The sequence below is a fragment of the Salmo trutta genome, chromosome 17 (genome assembly GCF_901001165.1).
Source record: "Salmo trutta chromosome 17, fSalTru1.1, whole genome shotgun sequence".
NCBI classification, from domain to species: domain Eukaryota; kingdom Metazoa; phylum Chordata; class Actinopteri; order Salmoniformes; family Salmonidae; genus Salmo; species Salmo trutta.
In genome coordinates, this window is record NC_042973.1 from 44,053,224 (window position 1) to 44,076,217 (window position 22,994).

Here is a 22,994-nt window from a genome sequence, read left to right on the forward strand (position 1 = left end):
CCTTGGAGAGCTCTTTGGTCTTGGCCATGGTGGAGAGTTTGGAATCTGATTAATTGATTGATTGATTGCTTCTGTGGACAGGTGTCTTTTATACAGGTAACAAGCTGAGATTAGGAGCACTCCCTTTAAGTGTGCTCCTACTCTCAGCTCGTTACCTGTATAAAAGACACCTGGGAGCCAGAAATCTTTCTGATTGAGAGGGGGTCAAATACTTATTTCCCTCATTAAAATGCAAATCAATTTAACATTTTTGACATGCATTTTTCAGGATTTTTGTTGTTGTTATTCTGTCTCTCACTGTTCAAATAAACCTACCATTAAAATTATAGACTGATCATTTCTTTGTACAAAATCAGCAGGGGATCAAATACTTTTTTCCCTCACTGTAAATGTGTGAATTAGACTATTTTCCTGTCCTGCTAAGCATTCAAAATGTAACAAGTACTTTTCGGTGTCAGGGAAAATGTATGGAGTAAAAAGTACATCATTTTCTTTAGGAATGTTGTGAAGTAAAAGTTGTAAAAAATACAAATAGTAAAGGAAAGTACAGATACTCCCAAAAAGTACTTAAGTAGTACTTTAAAGTATTTTTAAGCCGCTGCTTACAACTGCCCCCTTGAGAAGATTCCAACAAATTACTAGATAGACTCGATCCTCTCAATCCGTATGTGACGTGAGACTTTTGACAGAAATACCTAAAATTATATTACCGAACCGTTTCATGTTCTAGTATAAAAAAAGTACCGACGTTTCAGTACAGGGCGCAACACTATACTAACACAGTACACCAGTGACACCATTTAGGAGATACAGGTTGTGAGCATAGTGTTTCTTATCTGGCTGACAATGAATTATCTTCTAATGTATGTCTGGCTACAATTCCATCTTCAGTGCACATCATTTTCTGCTTGGTTTCCAGAGATATGCATTGAAAGAGAAATTAAACTACTACCGATGTCTAATAGATCTAACTATCCCTGCTCCGCGCGACAGGAACGAGCGCTCAGATCTTGTACACTAAAAGATGCCAGGTTAGAATGCAATATTTTCGTTGCCTTTCTAGGCTGGGAGAGGACTGCAGATGGTTTAGTTTGCATGTATAAGCCATACATTGAGGTTTTAAAAAAAAAGTAACGAGTTAGTTTTCAAACCTCGATAGTTTCACTTGAAGTTCTAAAATAAGCATATTGTTTATTAGCCAAGCCACTTGGTACATAGAGAAGCATACATCCTGTACTCTAATTGTAATGCTAGTATGATGCTAATGATCTGTGATGCCAGGTTTATGAGTACCGAAATAAAGGCATCAGGGAAGGAGGCTGGCCTAGATCTTGAGATGGGTACCTTTCTTTTTGGAGCAGGTGGAGGGGAAGTCCTTGTCCTCTGTTTTGATGTAGGGCCGGTTACACTTCATTCGGCAGAAGAACGAGCGTCTGGCCCCGGAGCACAGTCGAGATAGCCCAGGGGTGATGTCTGTCTTAACTGGTAGACCGGCTGAGGGAGAACAATTACATCTGCTGAACATTGTGAGCTAATCATTCCCAATAACTTGTATATAATGTTAGAAGCATTATAATCTTATATGCCATGATGTTTATATACTTAATATTGCAGGTAAACTGCCAGGTAATTGGCATACAGTATTTAATGAGACATAATGCTGTATTGACTTTTTCACCCCGTGTCAGACTACTTTCCTGACTTGACCTGCCCTTATGAGGACAGGGTCTGACATGACAGGAGGGAGAGTTTACTTTTGGCATCGATGAGTCGCTCCCGGGGTGCTGTATCCGATGACGACAGTTGCTCCTTGACTTTGGCGATGTCTTTAGGATGCAGGTAATCAAACAGACTCTGGCCAATTAGGTCATTCTGAGGAAAGGGAGATTGACTTTGGAAATTAGCATTTGTGAGCTCAGATTTGGTCTGGTATAGATAGTACAACATGAATTACAGTATAACAGTAGGACATTTGACAGGAATGGAGACGTGCCTGGCAATAGTTGAGGATCTTGTAAACTGACTCCGAGACAAAAAGGATCTTCCCACGATCACATCCAACAACAAACAGAAAGCCGTCAGCAGCCTAAAGGAAGACACACAAAACATTGAGGCTTGTGTCGTCAGGCTCACCCAGAGAGCAACTTAGCAAAGAGGAGTTAGAGGGCATGAACCTACCCTCAATATTAAGTGCTTCAGTTCATCATCGGACAGGAAAGACGGCTTGTAGTTCGCCTCTGTGTAAGGGTTTGCTGCTCCTGTAGAAAAACACCAAAAAATTGTCATTGAATTCTCAAGTTACAACTTCTCCCTCCTCTTTGATGTCAAGTGATAATTTGCCTGCCGTCTCTGTCTCCATCGCACCTCTTAATGTCTTCATATGCTGGACAGCCATGCGTAGGACCGTGAGTTTGTCCAGCTTGCGGGACATAGCGTTGCAGGTAGGGACTAGTGCCGCCAGGTCGTCTATGAAGCTGTTCATCTTGTCCCTGCGCCGCTTCTCAATCTGACTGTGTGCCTCCCTATTGGCAGTGTAGCAGTAAGCAAACAGTCAGAACAACTCCTAGTCCTTCTGTCACACAGTGCAATCTATAGACTACACAAAGTGCCTATTCGTCGATGGGACAAGGCTTTCTCTGTCTCTAATAAAATAAAATAAAAATGAGCATTCAATTCACCCTGCAAGAGAGATTATATTATATTTGATCCTGGAGTTCAACCGCTTGCCAGGTCACTAGAAACACCATGCGTAGCTGCCGACAGAGACTTTTAAAAGTGAACCATGAGGATTCAACAATGAGTCTGGGTACCTGGCATTTTTTATCCGGCCCTGGTGATCACCACACTCCCTGGAAGAAGGGGGAAAAAGGAGACACGTTTTAGTGTAAACTGTCTTGCACCAATCACACACACAACATGGGTCCTGTTACAATAACAACCCATTCACCACTGATCCACATAGGTTATGTAAATGGTACAAGTCCATACACAGCGCTATACTATCTCAACATCTATGCCTCCCCTGTACAATATAGAACCAGTTACATGTAATAAATATAATAAATAAGCCTCACTGTAGGGTAATTCATGCCTTTTGCGGCAAAAATTCTCAACTAAGTTTATCCTTGTCTGTATCCATACTTCTATCGCTGTGGCAGTTAATCGGATGCCATCATCAACCATTCCTAGCAATAGTTCTGTCTACAAGTCCTGTTTCCAAACCTTTAATATTCAAAGTATTTATCCAAAAAAGCTAACTGCAACCAAAAGGTAAAAAATGAAACCATACTTACTCGAAAGAAAATCCATCAATTCTGCAAAGAAAATAATGCGTTAATCATTCCGTTGTCAGATGAATGTGGATCAATAACAGATTGCAGGAAAACTACTGAGCAGACATACAAATTAGTCAATATAGCACAATGCCCTAAAATATTTATTTTTGCAGATTGCCTGCTATAATTCTGAGAAAATGTGCAAAGTAAGTGGGTTGGGTTAATTATGAATTCATAGCTTTAGAATTCAGTGAACCCATCATCTCCAGCACTGACTGTGGTGGGAGACAGTGCACAGGGACTGAGTGGGCCACTGTCGTGATGGGGATGCTTACTGGTAGTCGGAGGTGCTGCCCTTTCTCTTGCGGGTGTAGTCCATGCCTGGGGTGTTGACGGAGCTGCTGATCAGGTCGCTGGAGCTGGGGGACATGAACTCATTCATTGTAGAGGTAATGTCCATTCTTTGGTCTGCCATTAGATAATCTGAAACAGAAATATTAATTAGAGTTACTAACTTGTACTATTTTGAGGAAGGATCATTCAAATGGAATTCAAGAAAAATGCCGGACAAAGCAAGGCACAAAAGGGGTCTCGCTCACCACAAATGTTCATTACAGCTTCTGAAATTTCCTTCCATCCATTTGCAATTGCTCTGGATGAAAAAAAGTGTATACCATAAAACTTTAATAGCTGAACATTGGCACACATTTGCAAATAAATGCCTGTTTCAAATAAAACGCTGGGTCTAAATGAATTGTTTACGAGGTTACCACGGACACATGTCTGATATTCCCACAGTCATATGCATTAAAAACTGTATTTTATTCTGTCATCATTGCTAGCCATAGTGCCACTAAAAAGAAAACATCAAATTCATGGTGCTGAAGCGCAAAATCTGGGGTGTATGATAGGAAACCTAGTCTTTGCAAGTTTGACCTGGGATGGATTTGTTATTACACTTTACAAAAATATAAAAACGCAACTTTTACTGGGGACAGGGGGGTGACGGGGACATGAACCACCACATTCAGAAATGCCCGCCCCCCCCCCCCAAGTTTTATCATTGCATTGTGCTACAAAGTACACCAGCATCGTTGTACACTTTAGGACCATGCGGACGCCTCAGAGCGGTCAGGTAGGCTGTTTGGTGGTTTCAGCCACAGAGTGTGCGAACAGGTTTTGTGTGTGTGCGTGCTTGCTTTTTCTCCGAGTTGTAAAAGCAAGCAGAGCAGAAACTGGCTTCTTTATTTGACTGATGTAGCTGGCAAGGTAAATGCTGTTTGACTTACAGAAAAAAGCATTTATTCCCAGTGCTGAGCTAGCTAGTAGTGTAACGTTAGCTAGTTTTTCATCCCCTCGACTGAAGTTCTGTCTGAAGTGAATGAGCGAACTAGCTAGCTAGTAGCTACCACAGCCAGTTCAGCTCTAGCCACCTGTCAGGTAGCAGTGTCTAACAGCTGTTGTGTAGCCTTTGTTTGTTCTGTTTTAAAAGAAGTAAATTAACTTGGCTCGTTTGCCAGTTGATGTACCATTAGAGCTGCCAAAAGTTGGCTAACGTTAAATGTTATTTTTGCCCTAATAAAAGTCAGTATAGCAATGTAACATTGATCTGTCAGTTTCCCAAGCTAATTCCCTACTTTTCACACTGACACGGTATAAAAACAGCTCCAAAGGCTTCACTGTCATGGTGCAGTCAGTACACAACACTACAGTATGTTCATCATGTCTTAGCAGGATCAGGTGGTGACAGGTGTCCCAGCAGGGTCAGACAGCCAGGGAAGACCAGTCTAGTCTATGGAGCCCAGGTGAATTTTGCAGTATATTATAACAAATCAGTGAATGGATACAAAGTTCCATCTTGAGTTGATGGGTAGGCTAGAGTCTGAGATCTGGGAATAATGGTAATTTCCGTAAATGAACCATTGACTGTTCTTGGATAATATAATGTATAAATCTACACCAAGGTAATTCTTTGTCATACCTCATCTGAGCAGGATCAGATGGTGACAGGGGTCTCAGCAGGTCAGGCAACCAGGTAAAACCAGTCTGTGACGGCACTGAGGTAAACTTTCGCATATACAACACTTTATTCTATCTGTGCAACAAACACTGAACAAGCCAGAAGCTTCAAAGAATGAAAACCCTCTAAAGTCAAACTGTATCAATGGCTTTTCCCAATGACACAAAACATGTAAAACCAACAGTGTGCCGTGCAGTTGGTTGTCACTCTGGTCTTGGCCTAACACACCTGAAACCAAAGAATGTTTCACTAAGATCCAAAAGCTGAGTGGGATGTGTTAGTCATGGTAGTATCTTGTAGAAGTGTTTAGAAATATATTCAGGCTTAAAATATACTTTTTGGTCCACCAGCCACTGTGGCAGGTGGATTTAAAAATCTACCAGCCATTCAGATTTTTTTTACCAGCCCCCAAGGAAATTTCCTGCAAAAACACACAACAAATAAATGGATGAGCATGCTTTGTAATGTTTTTAAAACAATAAGTGTGTTACTAGAAGTAATGTGGTATATTGTTTAAGTTCATTTAAATTTTGTGACCTCAGTCTTTTAGCCAAAATATCAGACGAGACAACATTTTCACCTGCCCCTTTAAGGGCGGGAGGTTACCATGGTAACATGACTTGAGTCATGTTTGTGCCTGAGGGATTGAGTCTGACTAGTAGTAACGGCCTTCTCTTCCCTAGCAGTTGAATCTCAAACATTGAAAAACAACCTAGCTTGTTAACAAAACAATGTAAATAGCCAAGAAACACAAGGACAGTCTCACTCCAGCAGAATTTTGTTTAAAGTAAATTTGATAAACTTTTATGCCTGTGCGCAGAACTTCTAAAAAAATGAATCTTTTACTCAGATCTTCATGTGCGCAAAGCCCCCAGCCAGGGTTGCAGCGCGAGGTGGGATAGGCTCCATAGGATTCGTAGTTCTTTGACTTTGTGTGATTAATTTACCAGCTATGAAACAAAAACGGCAGAAACAGCTATAAAATGTGATCATACTTGACTATTTTTATTCACAAAGGCGAGTGAAATGCTTGCACTGTGGAGCCGTGAACACCAGCCAACGTGACTAGTGAAATAGACATCTTACCCACCAATGTCAAAATCGAATTTGACAGGTTCATTTTAGGCCCTGAACATATAACATTCTTATTTACAATAAAAGTTACCCCCAAAATGGTCATATTAGATTGTGTAGAAATGCAGGAAATGAGCTTTACATGCCCCAAAGATTCTGAGGAAGGACCCCCAGATTCCCCGCCAGGTTATGACCCCTCCGAACTTCTAAAACCAAAGTTGCACCCCTAAAACGCAAACAACTTCAAAGATTTTGTTGAGTTACAGTTCATAAGGAAAATCAGTCAATTGAAATAAATTCATTAGGCTCTAACCATGGGATTTCACATGACTGGGAATACAGATATGCATCTGCTGGTCACCGGTACCTTATAAATAAATTAAAACAAGGTAGGGGCGTGGATCAGAAAACCAGTCAGTATCTGGTGTGAGACCACCCTTTGCCTCATGCAGCGCGACATCTCCTTCGCATAGTTTATTTTTTGTACTTTTTACCCCCTTTTCTCCCCAATTTCGGGATATCCAATTCGATCTTAGTTTTGTCCGTAGGGGAGTTGCAGCGATGGGACTCGGGAGAGGCAAAGGTCGAGAACAATGCTTCACAGAGTTGATCAGGCTGTTGATTGAGGCCTGTGGAATGTTGTCCCATTCCTCTTCAATGGCTGTGTGAAGGTGCTGGATATTGACGGGAACTGGAACACGCTGTCGTACACGTCAATCCAAAGCATCCCAAACATGCTCAATGGGTGACATGTCTGGTGAGTATTTGGACTATGGAACAACTGGGATTTTCAGCTTCCTGGAATTGTGTACAGATCCTTGCAACATGGGGCCGTGCATTATCATGCTGAAACATGAGGTGACTGCGGTGGATGAATGGCATGACAATTGGCCTCAGGATCATGTCACAGTATCTCTGTGCATTCAAATTGTCATCAATAAAATGCAATTGTATTTGTTGTCCGTAGCTTATGCCTGCCCAACCATAACCCCACTATCACCATGGGGCACTCTGTTCACAACGTTGACGTCAGCAAACCGCTTGCCCACACGACGCCATACACCCGGTACCAGTTGAAACCGGGATTAATCCGTGAAGAGCACTTCTCCAGCATGCCAGTGGCCATTGAAGGTGAGCATTTGCCCACTGAAGTCGGTTACGACGCTCTTAAGGACGACGAAGTTCCCTGAGACTGTTTGACAGTTTGTGTAGAAATCCTTCGGTTGTGCAAACCTAGTTTCATCAGCTGTCCGGGTAGCTAGTCTCAGATGATCCCGCAGGGGAAGAAGCCAGATGTGGAGGTCCTGGGCTGGCGTGGTTACACTTGGTCTGCGGTTGTGACACCGGTTGGAATTACTGCCAAATTCTCTTAAATCGACATTGGAGGTTGCTTATGGTAGAGAAATGAACATTCAATTCTCTGGCAACAGCTCTGGTGGGCATTTCTGCAGTCAGCATGCCAATTGCACTCTCCACTAAAACTTGAGACATCTGTGGCATTGTGTTGTGACAAAACTGCACATTTTAGAGTGGCATTTTATTGTTCCTGGCACAAGGCGCACCTGTGTAATGATCATGCTGTTTAATCAGCTTCTTGATATGCCACACCCGTCAGGTGGATGGATTATCTTGGCAAAGGAGAAATGCTCACTAACAGGGATGTAAACAAATTTGAGAGAAATAAGCTTTCTGTGCGCATCTAACATTTCTGGGATCTTTTATTTCAGTTCATGAAACATGGGACCAACACGTTATATTTTTGTTCAGTGTATAATGTTTATAGTGGTCATAACAGTCAAACAGTGTGGGAGTCTTCTACATTTTATTGAGCAAAAGCTGTGTGCATTAGGGAAATAGACACCTGGCTCTAATAGAATCCGGTCTCTAATAAGCGTTGGTTGTGTTAACTGATTAAAGTAAATAAATGCACGGGCTATTAATTTAAGCTTTACGGTATGTTCATTCTAAATCATAACACTCATCTTTTTACATTTCATCGCTTCAAACAATTAAGTCTGCCGTCCGTGAGAATAAAGAGTGAATTTTACACTGTGTGCACACACACACACACACACACACACACACACAGCTACAGACTAGACTGGTTGCCAGGATACCTCAAGAAGAAAATGCCATCTAGGACATGTTTGGATTACTAATGGATCTCAGAGGGTAAAGAATGGACAGTGAAGGACCATTGTCTCACGGCATCAAAATAAATCCAACGGTGGTCGCCTTTTTATCAAAACGGGCCTACAGTGCGTTCTGCATCCTAACAAACCTCAAATGTACATCATACCTCACCTAAACTGACCCACCTAGCACCTTTCAACACATCAGTGGCACTTATGCAACAGTAACAAAGTGTTGAGTCAGTATATAAAAGCAAACAGAGGCCCGGCCAAAACTCATCTCTGCTTCTGTCCTCAACCAGGGGAGTGCTCTAATCACACCACAGGGCTATTGACCCATTAACCTACCTACGAGGCTGCCTCAATCAGGTTCAAAAAGGTATCTTAAGGACAACGTGTGCTTGTGTGTAATCTTCTCATCACCGTCTGTCAGGTGACCTAAGGATGACTCGTTGGGTGGCGAGTCATCCTCTGCTAGTGAGTGTTATCTTAGTTTGAGATGGGGTGGGGGGGTGGGGAGAGACGCCTCCTGGTTGGTCGGTCTGGTATTCCTTCTCTGAGACACTGAGCTAGGTGCTCTACCTGTACAGAGGACTGTCAGATGTGGTCCGACTACGGCAGTAATCCTAACATCCTAGACCAAGGTTACACATCAAAGAAACTCACGCAATACTATGTTGGAAAATCAAGGACAGTAACATAGAAGCAATTTCACAGTAAAAAACAAAATGCCCCCCATTTCAAATTAAAATCACATAGCCTAAATATCCATATTATGCCTATCATTAAATCAGAAGTGTTGCAATGTTATAACAGAGCATAGGCATGCTGTTGATGTAGAATAATATTCTGTTAATCTTCCATACTATTCATGGGCCTTTTTGTTTAGAGGCTTCAGGCTTGTGAAAGTTATTCCCTCCTGGCCTGAAAAAGCAAAGCACTTCTTGTTATTGTCTTTTCTGTGGGAGTGGGACAAAGCCCCAGGAAAACCACTGTCATGATCAGCACAACGCAAAGCACAAAACGGTCAGCTTCTCCCGGTGTAATTTCCCTCCTTTACTTGATTAAAACATGGTTTCTGAGGAGATGATCACAATAAGGCTCCCAGCGCAGCTGAGGACAGTGGTTTACTGTAGGGCAGTTCCATTCCAAAGCTTTTTCCATGGCTTATGGATTTACAACCAACATTCTTGACAGATATCTTAGAAATGATCCATCGTGTCAGGAACACTTCAATAAAACTTGTGAGCATATTCAATATCCAAAAAGGCAGTTTGGAGCATTACTTGAATGTAACGTTACCAAATAAAGCACTGGCATTCAGACAACGATCAAGATCTAGGAAATATTGGACTCTGCCTATGTACAACTCACTGGCAACAGACAGACTTCAGGGAGCCAAAACTCCACCTCCCAAAGTTGTGTCACAAAGCAGCATTGTTGGGTTGGTTCAGTACACTAGCTAGCAGCCATAGCCCACATAGAAAAGAATGTGACATAGAAACACTGGCTTGACGTGCACTGTGAAAGAGGAAATATATAATCCCGTTCAACTGCGTGTATAACCCATGACCTGTGCGATGGGGCGGCCGGTAGCCTAGAGGTTAACAGCATTGGGCCAGAAACCGAAAGGTTCAAATCCTCGAGCCGACTAGGTGAAGAATCTGTCGATGTGCCCTTGAGCAAGGCACTTAACCCTAATTTCTCCAGTAAATTGCTTTGGATAAGAGCGTCTGCTCTATGTAAATAGTTTGATTTAAATGTTTACATGCTTCGCAAGAAGAACAATTTCCCTAATAATCCTGTTTACATGGACATCTGAAATCCTGATGGGATACATGCAGAAAAATATCCAATCAAAATAAACGTTCTACCACAGCGACCATGTTATTTTTGGGAAGTCTAATTCTGATTTCGGGCATATAAAGTTTGTCTGTGAACATTTCTATGATGGATACTTTTCCCCAAAACTCACGTCACTCGTTAGGGAGGCTTGCACTGCTGGCACATGCCAAATCAAATACACTGCTCAAACTCCGATTAAGCTGGTTTACATGTCCCAGGGTTTCCGTTAGGAAAATGTGACTGGGAAAATTCTAATTTAACGGCCATTTCATAAATTAACCCGACCCATATGCATTGGGTGCATAAGCCATTAAGGCGTCCACCTACGGTGCTCAGAATGACAGAAATCACATTTAGATTATGGTAATGGTCTTAACAGAACATGAAACTCATGTAATGAAGCAGCCAATAAAACATAATTTTCAAATATTTGTCAAAATGCAATTTGCAGGAAAACACCATTCTAAACAGCGCACCTGATAACGGTTCCATATGAGATTAAAACAAACATCGAAGGGGGGGGGGGGGGGGGGGGGGGGAATCTAAAGATGCAACAACTAGGCTGGGTTGCTAATATGACTAGGATTGTGCCTTTGGCTTCTGGACAATAAAATAAAGTTGATATGAAAACCAATAGAACAGGAGAGATTGTCAAAGACCACAATGGGTGACATTCAACAGTGAGTGCAGCACAAAGAAAACCGTCTCAACTGGATCACTGTACAGATGACAGTAGGAGCATCTGCTCTGAGATAACATACATAAAATACTCAGATGACACATCCAATTCTGATTACATGATTCAGTTTACAGTGGACGAGTTTGACCTTGGTACAAGGAGAACATCCTGGATCTGAATGCCACCAAGACCAAAGACCTTAGAATAGACTTTAGGAAGCAATCAGCTCTGAAAGAAATCACCATTGGTGACCAGAGCATAGGTGGAGTACAAGTACGTCGGTACAATAGTTGACAATAAGATGAACATTGGAGCCAACAGTGGGCGAGTGTTATCTAAATGTCAGTCAAGACTGTACTTCCTGCGTGATCTTAGAAGGCTGAATGTCAAATCTGTTTTACAATCCTTTTACAGATGTTTTATTGAACCTGCCTTAACATTTTGTGTAGTTGCCTGGTTTGGTTCCTTCACATGGGCAAGTCAGAAAACTCTAGAGAGTGGTGTCAGTGGTAAGATTGTAGGGAGAAAGCAAAAGGCTCTCCGAGACATTTACAAAGAGCACACACGTAAGAGTGATTAAGAAATAATTTTGGATCTTACACAGCCACTGAACAGCCAATATACAATGAGTGTACAAAACATTAGGAACACCTGCTCTTTCCATGACAGACTGAACCAGGTGAATCCAGGCCATTATCCCTTATTGATGTCACCTGATAAATTCACTTCAATCAGTGTAGATGAAGGGAGAAGCCCCTGCCTTGACACAATGTGTATGTGTGCCATTTAGAGGGTGAATGGACAAGACGTGGTATGGTAGTATGTGCCAGGTGCACCAGTTTTAGTGTGTCAAAAAATAAAAAGCTGCTGGGTTTTTCACACTCAGTTCTGTGTGTGTCTAGAATGGTCCACCACCCAAAGGACATCCAGCCAACTTGATACAACTGTGGGTAGGGCTGGGCGGTACACTGTATTTTACTATAAAGGGTATTGAAGCACGGACTGGTTTGGGTTTTTACTTTATCTTCTATAACGGTATTTGAATGTTTGGTTTGTTAAATGTGATATGTCGTGTGTAATGTTAATTTTTATAGTTTATATATACCGCCAGTCGAGTCCTCCCTCGATGACAACGATGTTTCCACTTTGCATAATAAGCTTTCTATAATTACACTATTAGTTTGTTTCTTACATCTGCAAACAGCTAGTCTGTCTTTTCTTAGCAAGTTAGCTAAATTGTGTTAGCCGCTAATGGTAATCGCTAGTAAGCTGGCTAGCTTACAAGGCCTCGTTTTCTTTGCCCATGTCGTGCAGCCCTAACATGGCAGTGTGGAAATTGCATCAAATGAGTGCAGGAAATGCAGAAATGTATGGAAAGGCAGGAGGTTTTAGGTTGAAGTTAAATTGAACAGTATGAAACAATCAGTATGGAAAAAGACCCATTAAAATCACTGAGAATGTATGTGTTGCTGCCATAGGGTCACACACTACTCAAAGCAAATTTAGAACTTTTATTATTCAAGAACATAAAATATTGTCAAAAATGTGATATAATTTTGGCCAGCCCTGTGGAAAGTATTGGAGTCAACATGGGGGGGGAATTCTACTAAGCTAACATATGGAATTGTTTTAAGACGGTCCTACCATGGATCATTTAGCTATTTGATTTTGAATTTTAGGACCCCTTTAGGTATCAAAATGTTTGATTTGGCCTTTACTACTATATCCCATAGGAATGCATTGGATAACATTCATAAATGGCAAAATACATTACTTATTTTTTGACTAATGTTTTAAAGTGTCTGTCTTAGATCTAGGACATAAAAAAGCTAAGGAAATAGTTTTTTTGGACCCCTTATTTTTGTTGGCACAAAACTACCTCCATATTTCCATAAATTAGTATGGGTTACCATCAGGCGAGTCCCGTGACATTTGTAGGTGTTGTAGAGAAAAACGGAGAACACCATCGTGTTCATGAGTCTCATCTTTCCAGAATGGTCATATTAGTTTAGGCCAAACCGTTCGGACGCTACAGACATTTTCGTGATGTCTCATGGTCTGACAAACACAGCTGTAGCTCGACCACCTTCCGCCGCAGATGCGGAAGGCTGACATAGGCGGATTGAGACGCAGCCCATGCAACAAAAAAAAACATCTCTAGCTTAAACTGACAGATTGACGGGATGTTTTTATTATGTTACTTAGATTGATTCACGGGTGCGTCAATAGACTTAAGGATTAATTGTTTTGTACTAGTGTCAGTGCGGCTTTTAAGTGAACATTTATTTGTGTGATTTACCTTGTTGACAAATTTTAGAACTGTTGATTGTTGAATCTTGGCCCCTGACCACTTCCTGTTGCGCTGCGTTTTTAATTGTAGTGACCGCCGTCAACAAGTTGTAGCTAGCTTGCCTTCCCCTCCCCCTTTTCTGCATCCCAACTGTGTAGTAATTTGCATTCCGACATGTGAAAGGCAGCAATACGCCACAAAGCCTCGAGTCTGCCGGAAAGCTACAACAAGAAGAAGTTTAGCTAGCTAGCCATCTTTAGCTACTAGGGATAGCTAAGGGTCGAGTGCTGTGTTGGGTTTCGTTGAAACAGGACAACGTGTGTGGAATAACATTTTTGTAACATGCACTTGACATGTTGAGTTCTCTGGGGCAGTTAGCTAGCCGGATGTAGTGGGGCCTCACGTTTTAAAGGGTTTTGTTATTGTTTACATGACAAAAATGGTCTATAGCACAGCTCTTTAATGAAATCGATTTGTGACTTTAATTAGGCAAGTCAGTTAAGAACAAATAATGGATCTTAAAGGAAATCAATCTACAAAACGATCACCCTCAAGCACTTAAGGAGATCACGAAGATCATGGAAACATTAGAACTAGTGGATATATGGAGGTTGAAAAACACTGACCTAGTGAGATATACATGGAGGAGGCTTAATCAAGCTAGCCGTCTCGATTACTTACTAGTCTCGTTCTGCTGGCATCAAAAGTTTAAAGCGGTATTAATAGGAGAACGAATGCGATCGGACCACCATCTAATTGGCCTCCATATAGCTCTTACAGAATTTCCACGTGGACGGGGATATTGGAAATGTAATCAAAACCTATTGGATGACAATTTGTTCTTAACCAAGACAAAATAATTCACTTTTGCACAACATAGGTACAGCAGATCCCCTTATTGAATGGGACACATTCAAATGTACTTTTAGAGGCCTTTCAATACAATACTCATCATTAAAACAAAAGCAGTTTAGATCAAAAGAGATTAGACTAATAAAAAAAGAGGAATTAAAAGCAAAGGTAATGGAACTGTACTATAGAGGAACAAAATAGGTTAGAGGAAAAACAAAAATAAATGGAGGTACTTATTCAAGAACGATCAAGTGTAATGTATTACAAAAATAAAGGGAGTTGGATGGAAAATTGTGAAAAATGCACAACATTTTGTGAATCTTCAACACAGAAATTCTACCAAAAATAATTTATCCATGGTTCACCAAATTATATTTTTAAAGAGGAAGCAAAATATTAAGCATACGTTTTCTTTTCAGTCTCCTCAATTTCCCCTGAATGTTAACTGTAAGGATTTCTTTCCTAATAAAATGTAAAATTAACAACATTTACAGAAAGACCTGTGTGAAGGCCAATTTACAGAAGAGGAACTTTGAGGAAATAAAATCTCAGTCTGGAAAAACACCAGAGCTTGACGGTATACTAGTAGAGGTACAGTTGAAGTCGGAAGTTTACATACACTTAGGTTGGAGTCATTAAAACTCGTTTTTCAACCACTCCACAAATTTCTTGTTAACAAATTATAGTCTTGGCAAGTCGGTTAAGACATCTTCTTTGTGCATGACAAGTCATTTTTACAACAATTGTTTACAGACAGATTATTTCACTCATAATTCACTGTATCACAATTCCAGTGGTTTAGAAGTTTACATACACTAAGTTGACTGTGCCTTTAAACAGCTTGGAAAATTCCAGAAAAGGATGTCATGGCTTTAGAAGCTTCTGATAGGCTAATTGACATAATTTGAGTCAATTGGAGGTGTACCTGTGGATGTATTTCAAGGCCTACCTTCAAACTCAGTGCCTCTTTGCTTGACATCATGGGAAAATCAAGAAATCAGCCAAGACCTCAGAAGAAAAAAAATTGTACTCCTCCACAAGTCTGGTTCATCCTTGGGAGCAATTTCCAAATGCCTAAAAGGTACCACGTTCATCTGTACAAACAGTAGTATGCAAGTATAAACTAGAGGTCGACCGATTAATCAGGGCCGATTTCAAGTTTTCATAACAATCGGTAATCGGTATTTTTGGACACTGATTTGCCGATTTTTACACCTTTATTTAACTAGGCAAGTCAGTTAAGAACACATTCTTATTTTCAATGAAGGCCTAGGAACAGTGGGTTAAATGCCTTGTTCAGGGGCAGAACGAAAGATTTTTACCTTGTCAGCTCAGGGATTCGTTTTTGCAACCTTCCGGTTACTAGTCCAACGCGCTAACCACCTGCCTTACATTGCACTCCACGAGGAGCCTGCATGGCAGGCTGACTACCTGTTACGCGAGGGCAGCAAGAAGCCAAGGTAAGTTGCTAGCTAGCATTAAACTTATCTTATAAAAAACAATCAATCTTAACATAATCACTAGTTAACTACACATGGTTGATGATATTACTAGTTTATCTAGCGTGTCCTGCGTTGCATATAATCGATGCGGTGCCTGTTAATTTCTCACTGAATCACAGCCTACTTCGACAAACGGGTGATGATTTAATAACAAGCGCATTTGCGAAAAAAGCACTGTCGTTGCACCAATGTACCTAACCATAAACATCAATGCCTTTCTTTAAAATCAATACACATGTATATATTTTTAAACCTGCATATTTAGTTAATATTGCCTGCTAACATGAATTTCTTATAACTAGGGAAATTGTCACTTCTCTTGCGTTCCGTGCAAGCAGTCAGGATATATGCATCAGTTTGGGCCGCCTGACTCATTGCGAACTGTGTGAAGATCATTTATTCCTAACAAAGGCCGTAATTAATTTGCCAGAACTGTAATTATGACATAACATTGAAGGTTGTACAATGTAACAGCAATATTTAGACTTAGGGATGCCATCTGTTAGATAAAATACGTAACGGTCCCGTATTTCACTGAATGAATAAACATTTTGTTTTCGAAATGATAGTTTCCAGATTCTACCATTTAATGACCAAAGGCTCGTATTTCTGTGTGTTATGTTATAATTAAGTATGATTTGATAGAGCAGTCTGACTGAGCGATGGTAGGCACCAGCAGGCTCATAAGCATTCATTCAAACAGCACTTTCGTGCGTTTGCCAGCAGCTCTTCGCAATGCTTCAAGCATTGAGCTGTTTATGACTTAAAGCCTATCAACTCCCGAGATTAGGCTGGTGTAACTGATGTGAAATGGCTAGCTAGTTAGCGGGGTACGCGCTAATAGCGTTTCAAACGTCACTCGTTCTGAGACTTGGAGTAGTTGTTCCCCTTGCTCTGCATGGGTAACGCTGCTTCGAAGGTGGCTGTTGTCGATGTGTTCCTGGTTCGAGCCCAGGTAGGAGCGAGGAGAGGGACGGAAGCTATACTGTTACACTGGAAATACTAAAGTGCCTATAAGAACATCCAATAGTCAAAGGTATATGAAATACAAATCGTATAGACAGAAATAGTCCTATAATTCCTATAATAACTACAACCTAAAACTTTTTAACTGGGAATATTGAAGACTCATGTTAAAAGGAACCACCAACTTTCATATGTTCTCATGTTCTGAGCAAGGAACTTAAACGTTAGCTTTCTTACATGGCACATATTGCACTTTTACTTTCTTCTCCAACACTTTGTTTTGCATTATTTAAACCAAATTGAACATGTTTCATTATTTATTTGAGGCTAAATTGATTTTATTGATGTATTATATTAAGTTAAAATAAGTGTTCATTCAGTATTGTTGTAATTCTCATTATTACAAAAAAAAAGAAAAACCGGCTGATTAATCGGTATCGGCTTTGTTTGGTCCTCCAATAATCGGTATCAGCGTAGAAAAATCATAAAATCGGTCGACCTCTAGTATAAACACCATGGGACCACGCAGCCGTCATACCGCTCAGGAAGGAGACCCGTTCTGTCTCCTAGAGATGAACGTACTTTGGTGCAAAAAGTGCAAAATCATTCCCAGAACAACAGCAAAGGACCTTGTGAAGATGCTGGAGGAAACGGGTACAAAAGTAAAACGAGTCCTATATCGGCATAACCTGAAAGGTCGCTCAGCAAGGAAGAAGCCACTGCTCCAAAACCACCATAAAAAAGCCAGACTATGGTTTGCAACTGCACATGGGGACAAAGATCGTACTTTTTGGAGAAATGTCCACTGGTCTGATTAAACAAAAATAGAACCGTTTGGCCATAATGACCATCGTTATGTTTGGAGGAAAAAGACGCTTGCAAGCCGAAGAACACCATCCCAACAGCGAAGCACGGGGGTGGCAGCATCATGCTGTGGGGGTGCTTTGCTGCAGGAGGGGCTGGTGCACTTCACAAAACAGATGGCATCATGAGGAAAGAATATGATGTGGATATATTGAGGTAACATCTCAAGACATCAGTCAGGAAGTTAAAACTTGGTCGCAAATGTGTCTTCCACACGGACAATGACCCCAAGCATACTTCTAAAGTTGTGGAAAATGGCTTAAGGACAACAAAGTCAAGGTATTGGAGTGGCCATCAAAGCCCTGACCTCAATCCTATAGCAAATTTGTGGGCAGAACTGAAAAAGCATGTGCGAGCAAGGAGGCCCACAAACCTGACTCAGTTACACCAGCTCTGTCAGGATGAATGGGCCAAAATTCACCCAACATATTGTGAGAAGCTTGTGGAAGGCTACCCGAAACGTTTGACCCAAGTTAAACAATTTAAAGGCAATGCTACCAAATACTAATTGAGTGTATGTAAACTTCTGACCCACTGGGAATGTGATGAAAGAAATACAAAATGAAAAATCATTCTCTCTACTATTATTCTGACATTTCACATTCTTAAATTAAAGTGGTGATCCTAACTGACCTAAGACAGTGATTTTTACTAGGATTAAATGTCAGGAATTTTGAAAAACTGAGTTTAAATGTATTTGGCTAAGGTGTATGTAAACCTCCGACTTCAACTGTATATCAGACCTTTTTTGATGTACTCAAAGATCCATTATTACCATTTTTTAATTACTCCTATACAAATGGTAGACTTTCAGGTACTCAACAAGATCTGATTTCATTACTACTAAAACAGGACCCAGGTAGTAAGTATAAAGATTCAGTAAAAAAAAACTGGAGACCTCTAACACTTCAATGTTGTGATACAAAATAATCCTGGCGAAATGCATAGCACATAGAATAAAAAAGGTTTTACCAGATATTGTTCATCCTGATCAGACAGGTTTTTTAAATGGATGATATATTGGAGATAATATACAACAATTACTTGAAACTCAACATTATGAAACATCGAAGATACCAGGCCTGGTCTTCATAGCACATTTTGAAAAGGCGTTTGATAAAGTACGACGAGAATTTATATATAAATGCCTGGATTACTTTAATTTTGGTGAATATCTTAAAGTTATGTATAGCAGCCCCTGATGTAAAATAGTAAATAATGGTTACTTCTCAGAAAGTATTGAGATTTTAAGAGGAGTAAAACAAGGCTGTCCACTGTCTCCATATCTATTTATTATGGCGATTGAAATGCTAGCTATTAAAATTAGATCCAACAAGAACATCAAGGGGTTAGAAATCCAGGGGATAAAAACTAGTGTCAATGTATGCCGATGACTCTAGTTTTTTTTTCTTCTTAAGTCCCCAATCTGGATCCCTGCACAGTCTCATTGAAGATCTTGATCACTTTTCTAGCCTCTCTGTATTAAAACCTAATTATGACAAGTGTACCATATTACATATTGGATTGTTAAAAAAAAAAAAATTGTCTTTACACTACCTTGTAGTTTACCAATAAAATAGGTGGACGGTGAAGTAGACATACTTGGTATTCACAGCTAAAAATAAATGAATTTACCACAATTGATTTCAATAGAAAGTTAGCAAAAATAGATAAGATTCTGCAACTATGGAGAGGTAAATACTTGTCTATTTATGGAAACATCACGTTGATTAACTCTTTGGTCCTATCACAGTTTGTTTACTTATTAATGGCACTGCCTATTCCAGATGACTCTTTTTAAATCATAAGTGCTAAAAATATTTCACTTTATTTGGAATGCTAAGCCAGACAAAATTAAACGTGCCTATGTATATAATGAATATGAGTTTGGGGGACTAAAATGATTAAATATTAAAGCTTTAAACCTCTCACAAAGCTTCACTCATACATAAGTTATACTTAAACCCAAAATGGTTCTCCAGTAGATTATTAAGAAAGGCTCATCCTTTGTTCAAAAAAATTCCTTTATACAGATTACAACTTCTCATTTCGGACTAATTGAAAATGAAATTTTCTTTAAAGTATCGCCCTTTCTTAAACAAGCCATACAAAGCTAGTTACAATTTCAGTTGTATCCTCCAGAAAAGATAGAACAAATATTATGGTTAAACTCAAATATACTGATTAATAAAAAAATTATTTATGGAATATAATTATATTATGAATAGAAACGGAGGAGTTATGTCACATATGCAGTTATCAAATATATATGGGAATATCTGCTCAATCCGAATTTACAACCAACTGATTGCAGCACTACCACAAAAATGGAGGAGGCAAGTAGAAAAGGGAGAAGGTAGGGAACTTGTTTGCCTGCCATATATTAAAGATACAAATTGGCTGGAAGGAACTGGCATAAATATACCAGTTTCATTTGAGAACAAAAATGTTGACCGCTGCGCCATAGAAGTTGCAAAATAAATGGGAAGAGATGTTTGATGTATGCATTCCATGGCATATGGTTTATGAACTGGTACAAAAAAAACTACATTTGATTCAACACTTACATTTTTCAATTTAAATTATTATATACAATTCTTGCCACCAACAGAATGCTATATATATGGGGCATACAACAATCTCAGCTCTGTAGATTTTGCTGTGAAGAAACAGAATCAATAGATCATTTATTCTGGTATTGCCCCTATGTAGCTTGTTTCTGGTCACAGGTTTAGGAATGGTAAAAATTAAAAACAAAAAACAAAATGCACTTAAAATTAACCTTACAAATAGCAGTGTTGAGTGATCTGGAAAGCCATAGTCAAATAATAGTCATAGGAAAGGTTTTCATCTTTAGCTCAATCTGTGGATACTATACGATTAGAAAGGTTCAAAAACTATGTAAAACATCACAGTACAATTGAAAAATATATGGCACATGGAAACCAAACGAGGGTGATCTATGGTGATAGGTGGGATGGGCTGAGAGTTGGGATTAAAGAGTTTGTTTGGTAATGTATTATTGTTATGTGACCGCTTTATATAAAAGTACCATGTATGTAAAATGTGTATGTATATGCAAAATGTATGTATGTGTAGCAGAAAAGCTGTAAAAAAAAATGATAAAAAAAGATATTTTTCCTCCGAAGAGGTGAAGAGGGGTTAAAAAAAACAACAATAATATATATCTTATTTACAATAACGGCCTACCCGGGCCAAACCCTAAACCGCACGATGCTTGGCCAATTGTGTGCCGCCGTATGGGACTCCCAATCACGGCCGGTTGTGATACAGCCTGGAATCGACCCAGGGTCTGTAGTGAAGCCTCTAGCACTGAGATGCAGTGTCTTAGACCGCTGCGCCACTCGGGAGCCCCTAAAGAGATATATACCTTCTAAGAATTTGTATCTGTCATGTGTAAATGTTGCTGTTTATGTTCACTATATAGCTTTATCTTAACCGACTTGCCAAAATAAAGTAATTAAATTTAATCTGCTGGCCGTGGTTAATCCCTACCAGAAACATGTGAACACCTTTCTTAGATTCCGTTCCTTTCCTCTCTACTGGCTATGGTTAATCCCTACCACAACCTGTACATGTGAACAACTCCTTTTCTTTCTCCAAATTCCTTTCTTCATTTCCAAGCTCCCCTTCTTTCCCTCATCTAACTTTATTTTCAGTACCAGTTCTCTGGTACTTTTGTATACTTTTTAGCCAGTAGTTCTGAAAGTGTGCCAAAAGTGCCAAAGGTGGTCCCCAAAAATTGGAAAGGGAGCAAGGAATGGGTATAGGAGCTAGGAAATAAAATAACAAGGAAAGGGAAATAAGGATGAGGCAAGGAAAAGGAGGTATGGAAGGAAAGGAAGCTAAGAAAGGAGGAATGAAAGCTAGGAAAGGAGGAAGGAAAGGGCACAAGGAAAATTATCTAGGAAATAAAAAGGAAAAGAACAAGAAACAGGAAGTAGGAAAGGAAGCTAGGAAAAGAGGAAACAAAGGGAGAGAGGTAAGGAATCTAGGAAAGAAAAGCAGGAGTCCACATGTATGTGGTAGCGATTAACCATGGCCAGTAGAGGAAAGGAAGTTAGCAAAGGAATCTATGACATGAGTGAGGAAAGGAAATAAGGAAAGGAATCTAGGAAATAAAAGGAGAAATTCACCAGGGTTGGGGTCAATTCAATTTGTCATTTAGCAGACACTCCTATCCAATGCGATTTACAGTAGTGAGTGCGTACATTTTCACTTTTTTTTCCTGTGCTGGTCCGCCATGGGAAACGAACCAACATCCCTTCCGTTGCAAGTGTCATGCTTTACCAACTGAGCCACATGGGTCAGTTCCATTTAAATTCAGTAAGTACACTAGAATTCAAATTCTCTTCAATTCTTTTCATTTGGGAACATTTTGAATATGGTTAACTTTTTGAGTTGACTGGAATTGAAATGGAATTCACCCAACCATGGCATTCACATGTATGTGGTCGAGATTAACCACGGCAAGTAGAGAGGAAATTAACAAGGAAAGGAATCTAGGAAAGAAAAGGAGTTCACGTGTATGTGGTAACCACTGCCAGTAGCTGGCGATAGTATTGGTTTTAGTGACAGGCTAGTTTTAGTCACAGCCTACTGCTGCGGGGCTGCAGCACGATTACGTTACTATTGTATTAGGCTAGCTAACTAGGTTGCTAACATTACCTAATGCCCCCTAGAAAAATCAGTATGACCAGGAAAAACAAGTCGTTGTTGTGCTAGCTAGCAACGTTATCTAACCAACTAGCCATTTGTCATCACGATATATATCTTATTAAGATAAGAAAACATGACGTACTTACATTAGATAAATTAGCTATGCCATCTCCATTCAATGATAGAACCCTGTTACAAAAACTGTGATATACGGTACTCAGTCTGTGACCTACTTCCTCCCCTCTGTCATGACTGCCGCACTACTAACCTAGATTTTCTAAACCAATTGTATAGGAGGACTACACCATGTTCTTTTTCTCACCAATCACAAAACGTTTGAGAACAAGAAAAGATAATTGACATACTGATTGTCCAATCACAGAGGGCGCATTTGACATGGCAGCCGACTTTAAACATTGGGCGCGTTTGAGCGAATCACATTGTCAAGCCGTTGACCATCGTTCGTCTCTGCCTTTCAAAGTGTGTTGTATTATGGTGTAAAACAAATATCCGACTTGCACCTAGAAGTCGCATGCATGAACTTTACAAAAAAATGTGATCAAAGCTCATGAAGTTTTGACTGCAGTCGACTGCAAGTTTCTGCAGTTGCTCTTCATCAACTTCATCCTTCATCCCACCTGCATTGTGGGAGGCTCTATTGTCAACCAATCATTAGAGTGTTTCTGTTTGACCCACGCTAACTGAATGTCACCAAAGACAAATGAAAGCGGAATCAACTTTGCCATGATTCATGAATATAGTGTATAAATGTATGTGATATTTGAGGCTCTCTCACAAATTGATAGTACAATATA

The 22,994-nt window shown here is 40.0% G+C and overlaps 1 protein-coding gene across 2 annotated transcripts in view; it reads right to left on the reverse strand.

Annotated features, from left to right (window-relative positions):
- LOC115152254 (aryl hydrocarbon receptor nuclear translocator-like protein 1) overlaps positions 1-22,491 on the reverse strand; it is a 28,224-nt gene extending 5,733 nt beyond the window's left edge. The window contains exons 1-10 of one of the 2 annotated variants that reach the window (XM_029696923.1): positions 22,326-22,482; positions 3,875-3,927; positions 3,611-3,758; positions 3,294-3,314; positions 2,811-2,849; positions 2,365-2,522; positions 2,179-2,258; positions 1,994-2,086; positions 1,755-1,872; positions 1,345-1,494 (exon numbers count right to left, since the gene is read on the reverse strand). In XM_029696923.1, coding sequence (XP_029552783.1) covers positions 1,345-1,494; positions 1,755-1,872; positions 1,994-2,086; positions 2,179-2,258; positions 2,365-2,522; positions 2,811-2,849; positions 3,294-3,314; positions 3,611-3,758; positions 3,875-3,887 — 820 coding nt within the window. In that variant the 5' untranslated portion in view covers positions 3,888-3,927; positions 22,326-22,482. Of the gene's footprint in view, positions 1-1,344; positions 1,495-1,754; positions 1,873-1,993; positions 2,087-2,178; positions 2,259-2,364; positions 2,523-2,810; positions 2,850-3,293; positions 3,315-3,610; positions 3,759-3,874; positions 3,928-22,325 lie in introns of both variants that reach the window. The other variant, XM_029696924.1, reaches the window with a different exon arrangement.
- Between the last annotated feature and the right edge of the window lie 503 nt (positions 22,492-22,994).